The sequence below is a fragment of the Stomoxys calcitrans genome, chromosome 5 (genome assembly GCF_963082655.1).
Source record: "Stomoxys calcitrans chromosome 5, idStoCalc2.1, whole genome shotgun sequence".
Taxonomy (NCBI): Eukaryota; Metazoa; Arthropoda; class Insecta; order Diptera; family Muscidae; genus Stomoxys; species Stomoxys calcitrans.
In genome coordinates this window covers 33,883,454-33,893,762 of record NC_081556.1, presented here as the reverse complement: position 1 = coordinate 33,893,762, position 10,309 = coordinate 33,883,454, and the positions used below count along the sequence as shown (strand labels likewise).

General features: G+C 38.0%; 1 protein-coding gene across 1 annotated transcript; it reads left to right on the top strand.

The window, feature by feature from the left end:
* The first annotated feature begins 842 nt into the window (after positions 1–842).
* Positions 843–9,721, top strand: LOC106083651 (probable cytochrome P450 317a1). The gene is made up of 2 exons (XM_013246797.2): positions 843–2,283; positions 9,127–9,721. The coding sequence occupies exons 1-2, from the start codon at positions 1,116–1,118 to the stop codon at positions 9,567–9,569; spliced, it is 1,611 nt and encodes a 536-aa protein (XP_013102251.2). The 5' UTR covers positions 843–1,115; the 3' UTR covers positions 9,570–9,721.
* Positions 9,722–10,309: the final 588 nt, after the last annotated feature.

Here is a 10,309-nt window from a genome sequence, read left to right as displayed (position 1 = left end):
CCCTCTTTTCAACCTAACCTAACCTAGGGAGATTAAATTTTAGCAACATTCATCAAGGAAATAAAATTTTGATGAAATTTGCCAAAGAAATTAAATTTTGACAAAATACATGAAGTTTTGAAAAAAATTCTATAGAAATTAATTTTGAACAAAATTTCCTATAAAAATAAAATTTGAAAAAAATTTCTTATAGAGACGAAAATTTGAATAAATTTTCTATAGATGCAACTTTTAACAAAATTACCAATACAAAATAAATTTTTACAAAATTTTGACAAAATTTCATTGTTAAGGGAAATTTTGAAAAAAAAAAAATCCCACGGATATGAAAGTTTTCCAAAAATGTCCTTTAAATATAATTTTTGACAAATTTTTCATATTAACAAAAATTTTAATAAAAATCTCCTACAAATATGAAAGTAACTTGGACAAAATGTCCCTTGAAATATAAATTGTATTAAAAATTTCCCATAGAAATACAATATTTTTACTACAGCACCATGCTAGAGGGTATCGAAGGTTCGTTACCACCAAGCATTGTGCCTAATGCCGATTTGCTATAACTGTTGTTCTAACTTATCAATGTTTCGATAGCCCTTTTAAAAAAATATTTTAGCCACGATTGACGCCTATCTAATTTCGAACCGTATAGACCTCTCTGTTGTTGGTACCGTAATCAGCGGCAGATGATAAACTCAGCAGAGCGTTTTGTTTTTTACGAAAAGTTTAAGCAGAACGTATGGAGTGCTTGAAAAATAGAAATTACCTCCCAACAATAAAAATGAAAAAAAAAAAAAACATCGCATCGTATCGCTCGCTTCTCGACGCTCTCGAAGTTTAGTAATCAGTTAACAAATAAGCGTTTAATACACACATACCGCCAAATCGTAACAATAGTAGAGAATTTTGCCAACGGCGACGGGACGGCAAAATAGGCAACGATAATTTCGAATACAAAAACAACGGGCAAACAATAAAGGCGACAAAATCATGATCACAAAATGAAATCAAGTGCAAATATCCACCATAAGAACCCGAGCGCGAAAAAAAACGAAATTCCAGGCTAAAATTTAAATAGATTTACAACAGTGCGCTCGTCGATAAAATAACCGTCTATGACCATGTGGGTCATTTTCTTACTTTTGGCCTTAGTTATTGGGCTCATCTTAGCGCTGCTGTTTGTTTTTATGAAATATGTGCGCGACTATTGGCATTTTTTGGGGGTGCCCAACGAGAAACCGCGACCCATGGTGGAAGTTGTCAAGACCATCAGCAAATATGGCACCACCACACAGGTGCAGGACCAAATGGAGTATTTCAAAAAGTTGTATAAAAAGTTCAAGGGGAGCGGTCCCTTTTGTGGTTTCTATTATCTGTTCGAGCCGCGCGTTATGGTTTTGAGTCCAGAGTTGGTGCAGCAAATTTTGGTTAAGAATTTCTCCAATTTCAATGATCGCGGTCACTATCACAATCGCAAAACGGATCCTTTGTCGGCTGATTTGTTCTCCATAAGTGGTGATCATTGGAAGGAGATGCGTTTAAAACTGGAGCCGGTTTTTCAAAAGGCCCATATGCATCATTTCTTTGAGAGTATACGTGAGGAGTGCGAAAAGACCTTTCTGTTCTTTGAGCTGCAGCGTCAAGAGTATCAAAAGATCTCGCCCCAAAGTGATGTGGCGCTGGATGTGAAGCCCATAATGCATCGCTATGTCTTGGCCAACATAGCCAAATGTGTGTTTGGCCTCAACAAGGCCATGCAAGTGAAGTACCCCTTGGAGGAATTTGATGCCATGACCCAGTATGCGTTGTACACACATCGCCATGGCAACTTCTTGACCTCCATAATGGATCGCTATCCCCGTTTCTTTCGTTCCCTCAACTATTCGACGACCAATGAGAAAGTCCATGCCTATTTTAAAGCCCTTCTCAATGATGTCATTGCTCATCGCAACAAAGTTGAGGCCTACACCGATGACTATCTGCAATTGCTTATCAATCTCATGAATCAAGAATACAATACCCATGAAACGGAAGTGCATAATGAGGGAATTGGCCTTATGGAACATTTGTTCAATGAGTTGGCTTCGCATGCCTTTACGTTTTTGCGTGCTGGTCTCGAGCCCACCGAGCAAACGTTGACATATATTTTGTATGAGCTGGCCCGAGATCCTGTAATGCAGCAGCGGGTACGTGAGGAAGTAAACAAAGTGTATGAGGAGGATGGTGAGACATTTACCTATGAGGGCATACAGTCGCTAAAGTTTATGGGGCAATTTATTTCGGGTAAGTTTGTAAAACAGTTTATGGTAGCTATTTGTTATCGAAAACCAAGATGATTAGAATATAGGCTATTGAAGTAGACTAAAATGAGATATAGAAAAACTTTGCAAAAAACATAACAACTTTTTAATTAGCAATGAAGTGTATTAGGGTAGATCGTACTACAGTACAAATATTAATTCTTAACCAAATAAAGGAAAAGAAAAAAAAAATAATTAAAAAAAAAAACTCCAAACGTCTGTCTGTCTTTCTGTTTGTTCGATTGTTCCATATAGTCTCCAAAACGACAGAGCCGATTTTGCTGACATTTTCACAGAATATGTAGAATAGTTTGGAAGAAGTTATAGGCTGTATAAGTTTTGATATTCGGTAGGGGAGCGGATTCTCCCCCTTACCACAAAATCACCACAGAAAATGAAAAGTTGACCAACGGAAACAATATGGGATTCAAACGAAGGGTATTTTTGCGTAGAAGAAACCCCCAAAGGGACATTTTACCCGATTGGGAAAATATGGTACCAAAATGAAAGTAAAAGTACAGTAGAATACGAATTTGATTTTAAAATTTGCCACTATGTTTCAGGAGGGCTGAGTTATCTTATAAACCACTCCAAAACCTCTCAAGCGGAAATGAAAAGTGATCGAGGCAATATGGGACTCAAATGGAAGGTATTTGCGAGTAACATACGAATTTGATTTAAAAATTTGGCATCAACAATCGGGAGGCCTCCGCTGCTCATAAATCCTCTCTCTCTCTCTTACAGTGTTCAATTTTGTAGAACAAAATATTGGTCTTTTTACCAGCTATATTCAAATATAAACCGATCGGAACCATATTAAGGTCAGTTATCGGGAGTCTCAATAAATCACTGTTTCAAATTTCAGCGAAATCGGCTAATAAATAAAGCTTTTATGGGCCTCAGACCCCTTATCGGCAGATAGGTATATATGGCAGCTATATCTAAATATTGCCCATATTTGAGTCAGATATAGGGAGGCCGAATATTACTCACTGTTTCAAATTTCAGCGAAATCGGCTGATAAATAAAGCTTTTATGGGCTTCAGACCCTTTATCGGCAGATCGGTCTATATGGCAGCTATATCTAAATATAGTCCGATCTGAATCATATTTGGGTCAGATGTCGGGAGGTCTAATACTACCCACTGTTTAAAATTTCAGCTAAATCGGCTAATAAATAAAGCTTTTATGGGCTTCAGGCCCCCTTATCGACAGATCGGTCTATATGGCAGCTATATCTTAATATAGTCCGATCTGTACTATATTTGAGTCAGATATAGCAAGGCCGAATATTACTCACTGTTTCAAATTTCAGCGAAATCGGCTAATAAATAAAGCTTTTATGGGCTTCAGGCCCCTTATCGGCAGATCGGTCTATATGGCGCTATATCTAAATATAGTCCGATCTGAATCATTTTTGAGTCAGATGTCGGGAGGTCTAATACAACTCACTGCTTCAAATTTCAGCGAAATCGGCTAATACATAAAGCTTTTATGGGCTTCAGGCCCTTTATCGGCAGATCGGTCTATATGACAGCTATACCTAAATATAGTCCGATCTGAACCATATTTGGGTCCTATGTCGGAAGGCTCAAAACTACTCTCTGTTTCAAATTTCAGCGAAATCGGTTAAAATATAAAGCTCTTATGGGCTTCAGACCCTTTATCTGGAGATCGGTCTATATAGCAGCTATATCTAACTGTAGTCCGATCTGAACCATATTTGGGTCAGATGGCGGGAGGCTTAAAATAACCCACTGTTGCAAATTTCAGCGAAATCGGATAATAAATAAATTTTTTATGGTCTTCAAACCCTTTTTCTGGAAATCGGTCTATATAGCAGATATATCTAAATATAGTCCGATCTGTACCATATTTGGGTCAAATGTTGAGAGGCTTAAAACTGCGAACAGTTTCAAATTTCAGCGAGATCGGATAATAAATAAAGCTTTTATGGGCTTTAGACCCTTAATCGGGAGATCGGTCTATATGCCAGCTATATCTAAATATAGTCCAATCTGAACCATATTTAGGTCAGATGTCGGGAGGCCTAAGACTACTCACTGTTTCAAATTTCAGCGAAATTGCATAAAAAATAAAGAATTTATGGGCATTAGACCCTTTATCCCCAGATCGGCCTATATAGCAGCTATGTCCAAATATGTTCCGATTTGGCCCGTTCAAGAACTTAACCAGCGTGGATCAAAAAAACGTATCTGTGCCAAATTTCAGGTCAATATATCAATTTTAAAGGCGGTAGAGTGATTACAACAGACGGACGGGCAGACGGATAGATGAATAGACGGACAGACACACGGACATCGTTCAATTATCTTAGAATATTGCAACGATCCGTAATATACAATATATACTTTGTAGGGTCGCAAATTAATATTGCGATGTGTTGCAATCGGAATGACTAAACGAGCATACAGAAGTCATTGTGTAAAATTTCAACCAAATCTATTAAGAATTGCGCACTTTAGAGGCTGAAGAACTAAAATAGGGAGATCGGTTTACAGGGGAGCTGTATTAAACTATAAACCGATTCATGCCATATGCGACACGTATGTTAAAGGACATGAGAGTTGCCGTTATACAAAATTTCAGCCAAATCGGGTAATAATTGCGCCCTCTAGAGGCTCAAGAAGTCAAGACCCAAGATCGGTTTATATGACAGCTTTATCAGGTTATGGACCGATTTGAACTATTCTTAGTACAGTTGTTGAAAGTCATAACAAAACACCTCATGCAAAATTTCAGCTAAATCGGATAATAATCGCGCCCTCTAGTGGCTCAAGAAGTCAAGACCCATGATCGGTTTATATGACAGCTTTATCAGGTTATGGACCGATTTGAACTATTCTTAGTACAGTTGTTGAAAGTCATAACAAAACACCTCATGCAAAATTTCAGCTAAATCGGATAATAATCGCGCCCTCTAGAGGCTCAAGAAGTCAAGACCCAAGATCGGTTTATATGGCAGCTATATCAAAACATGGACCGATATGGCCCATTTACAATACCAACCGACCTACACTAATAAGAAGTATTTGTGCAAAATTTCAAGCGGCTAGCTTTACTCCTTCTGAAGTTAGCGTGCTTTCGACAGACAGACGGACGGACGGACGGACGGACAGACGGACGGACATGGCTAGATCGACATAAAATGTCACGACGATCAAGAATATATATACTTTATGGGGTCTCAGACGAATATTTCGAGTAGTTACAAACAGAATGACGAAATTAGTATACCCCCCATCTTATGGTGGAGGGTATAAAAACGAGAAAAAATGTATTTAGTTCGGCCGGGCCAAAGTTTGGCTATCTACTACCATCGGGTATATATTTAAACCCCCTTTCGTTACAATCCAGTGAAAATTGGATAACTTAAGCACCCAAATTCGGCACGTACATTGAGTGGTTCAAAATATATGACACTATTTAATTTTATAGAACAACATATTGGTCTTTTGGCCAGCAACATCCAAATATAAACCGATCAGAACCATATTAAGGTCGATTATCGAGAGGCTCAAAAAATCACTGTTTCAAATTTAAGAGAAATCGGCTAATAAATAAAGCTTTTAGGGGCTTCATGCCCTTTATCGGCAGATCGGTATATATGGCAGCTATATCTAAATATAGTCCGATCTGAACCATATTTGAGTCAGAAATAGGGAGGCCGAAAATTACTCACTGTTTCAAATTTCAGCGAAATCGGCTAATAAATAAAGCTTTTATGGGCTTCAGGCCCCTTATCGGCAGATCGGTCTATATGGCAGCTATATCTAAATATAGTCCGATCTGAACCATATTTGAGTCAGAAATAGGGAGGCCGAAAATTACTCACTGTTTCAAATTTCAGCAAAATCGGGTAATAAATAAAGCTTTTATGGACTTCAAACCCTTTATCAGCAGATCGGTATATATGTCAGCTATACCTTATATAGTCCGATCTGAACCACATTTGGGTCAGATGTCGGGAGGTATAATGCTACCCACTGTTTCAAATTTCAGCGAAATCGAATGAAAAAAGAAGCATTTATGGGCGTTAGACCCTTTACCGGCAGATCGCTCTATATAGCAGCTATATCCAAATATAGTCCGATCTGAACCATATGTTGGTCCTATGTCGGAAGGCCCAAAACTACTCACCGTTTAAAATTTTAGCGAAATCGGTTAAAAAATATAGCTTTTATGGGCTTCAGACCCCTAATCGGGAGATCGATCTATATAGCAGCTATATCTAACTATAGTCCGATCTGTACCATATTTTGGTTAGATGTTGGGAGGCTTAAAATAACCCACTGTTGCAAATTTCATCGGGTAATAAATAAATCTTTTATGGTCTTCAAACCTTTTTCTGGAAATCGGTCTATATAGCAGCTATATCTAAATATAGTCCGATCTGTACCATATTTGGGTCAGATGTCGGGAGGCCTAAGACTACTCACTGTTTCAAATTTTACCGAGATCGGGTAATATATAAAGCTTTTATGGGCTTTAGACGCTTATTCGGGAGATCGGTCTATATGACAGCTATTTCTAAATATAGTCCAATCTGAACCATATTGAGTTCTGATATCGGGAGGGTTAAAATAACCCACTGTTTCAAATTTCAGCAAAATCGGGTAATAAATAAAGCTTTTATGGACTTCAGACCCTTTATCAGCAGATCGGTATATATCGCAGCTATATCTAAATATAGTCCAATCTGAACCATATTTAGGTCAGATGTCGGGAGGCCGAAGACTCAGCGAAATTGCATAAAAAATAAAGAATTTATGGGCATTAGACCCTTTATCCCTAGATCGGCCTATATAGCAGCTATGTCCAAATATGTTCCGATTTGGCCCGTTCAAGAACTTAACCAGCGTGGATCAAAAAAACGTATATGTGCCAAATTTCAGCTCAATATATCAATTTTGAAGGCGGTAGAGTGATTACAACAGACGAACGGGCAGACGGATAGATGTATAGACGGACAGACACACGGACATCGTTCAATCGTCTTAGAATATTGCAACGATCCGTAATGTACAATATATACTTTTTAGGGTCGCAAATTAATATTGCGATGTGTTGCAATCGGAATGACTAAACGAGCATACAGAAGTCATTGTGTAAAATTTCAACCAAATCTATTAAGAATTGCGCACTTTAGAGGCTGAAGAACTAAAATAGGGAGATCGGTTTACAGGGGAGCTGTATTAAACTATAAACCGATTCATGCCATATGCGACACGTATGTTAAAGGACATGAGAGTTGCCGTTATACAAAATTTCAGCCAAATCGGGTAATAATTGCGCCCTCTAGTGTCTCAAGAAGTCAAGACCCAAGATCGGTTTATATGGCAGCTATATCAGGTTATGGGCCGATTTGAACTATTCTTAGTACAGTTGTTGAAAGTCATAACAAAACACCTCATGCAAAATTTCAGCTAAATCGGATAATAATCGCGCCCTCTAGTGGCTCAAGAAGTCAAGACCCTAGATCGGTTTATATGGCAGCTATATCAGGTTATGCACCGGTTTGAACCATGCTTGGCACAATTGTTGAAAATCATAAGAAAACACGTCGTGCGAAATTTCATTCCAATCGGGTAAGAATTACGCATTCTAGAGGCTCAAGAAGTCAAGACCCAAGATCGGTTTATATGGCAGCTATATCAAAACGTGGACCGATATGGCCCATTTACAATACCAACCTACACTAATAGGAAGTATTTGTGCAACATTTCAAGCGGCTAGCTTTACTCCTTCGGAAGTTAGCGTGCTTTCGACAGACAGACGGACGGACGGACGGATGGACAGACGGATGGACAGACGGATGGACAGACGGATGGACAGACGGACGGACAGACGGCCGGACAGACGGACGGACGGACAGACGGACGGACGGACAGACGGATGGACAGACGGACGGACATGGCTAGATCGACATAAAATATTGCGACGATCAAGAATATTTATATTTATGGGGTCTCAGACGAATATTTCGAGTAGTTACAAACAGAATGACGAAATTATTGGCTTGCCCAAAAAGTAATTGCGGATTATTCATATAGTCGGCGTTGACAAATTTTTTCAACGGCTTGTGATTTGGTTTATTTGATTGATTTATTTGTAAAGACTGTAGCGTGATTTCAATAGACAAAGGACGGCCTTGGCTAGATAGTCTTAGATTTTTACGCTGATCAAGAATATATATCCTTATAGGGTGGAAAATGGATATTTCGATGTATTGCAAACGGAGTGACGAAATGAATATACCTCCATCCTATGGTGGGGGGTATAAAAATAGAATTTTGATACATTGTCTATATGCCTTGCAACACACTCTAGTTGGGTAGGTATGTTAAGCATCATGACCCATTTGAAAAATTCTGCTGACGAAGATTCATGGCGAATTAGAAATCACGGTACATATAGCCATAGGTCAAACGCTTTTAACAGCATCGCAGATTGTGCCTTACTTTTGAAAGTTCTTCGCTAAGCTATTCTTTGAATAGAAAGCATTGAACGAAATGGTCATAGCCAGACAATATCGTGCTTTGGAGTCTAAATAAAGTTTCCTATTAAATGAAATTTTTAAGAAAATTTCCTTTAGAAAGTAAATTTTGTCAAAGTTGCCTTTCTCTTAAAAATGAAATTTAGACAAAATGACCTTGAGGTATCGTATTTTTCCGGAATGTACCCTTGAATTGAATATGTATCAGAGAATGTTTCAGAATGTTTATTTTTCATAATTACTAACCTACTAAGCTTGCTTCCTGATCCTTTTATTTTATATATTTATTTATTTAATTTTTTTTGTTAGAAACCATCCGCCTTCATCCTGTGGTCCCCTATATCATGCGACGTACCCTCAACGATTATCTGGTGCAAACAAATTCAAATTTCCTTATACGAAAGGATATCAAAATAGTCATACCCATTCATGCCATGCACAATGATCCTGAGATTTATCCACAACCGCACATCTTTAATCCGGATCGCTTTGCTCCCTCCAACAATAGGCTAAGAGAGAACTGCGTTTGGCTGGGTTTTGGAGAAGGACCACGAAATTGTTTGGGTCTCCACTATGCCCAATTGCAGATGCGTTGCCTAGTAGCAATGCTATTGATGAGATACGAATTCTCTTTGGACACACAAAATGTGGTTGTGTGTTGCCTGGAGGGTGTAGCCATAAAGATACGACCCTTACATGAACGTTCGGAGTATGTGGAGACGGAGGGAAGAGAATCAGCCGTTGTGATATGAGGAATTTAAAAGTTACAAAAATAATATTTTATCAAAAATTAGTATTCATTGTTTCTGTAAAGTGATTGTGTTGTTTATATACATATAGTCAAGTATTAATTTGTTATTTATTTTGTAGCAATAATAAGGTAAAAAATTGTTTATGTTTTAGATTATTGTAAATATTTTATTTGTTGTGTTATGAATACCGAGTTAGCAAAGTCTTGTAATGTTAAATGTTTCTGCTTAAGCCATATAGCCTAACATACCCTTGTAAATGTGTAAAAATTGCATTACGCCTAAAAGTATGCTGCCTTTGAAACATTTTGTTAAATATAAGTTGTGAGTACCCTTAATGTAATGAAATATAGTCCAAAAAATAAATCAAAACACAAAGATCCATTTTTCTTTAATGTGCCATCAGATCAAATGTTTAAGGCTTAGATAAGGGGTAAGTTGTCAGGGTGAGCATGTAATGGAAAAGAAGTAGCCATACAAAAATCGGAGAAATGCCAATTGGGAATATATGAAAATCAGGGAACAAATGTCAAATATGACGCCTCTTAGGGATTTAAATTGGATGCAAGGCAGTTGGAATCCGCAGTAGATTTTATTCAGAGTTCATGAACGAAGCCTTTGTGATCTTATGTCCGAAACGGGTACCGCCCCTGTAAAACTACTGAGCCTGAAAGCACTTAGGAGGGAGATAAGGAGGCTTTAACAAAAGGTAATAAAGAGATCACTACTGAGGGCTGCGACAA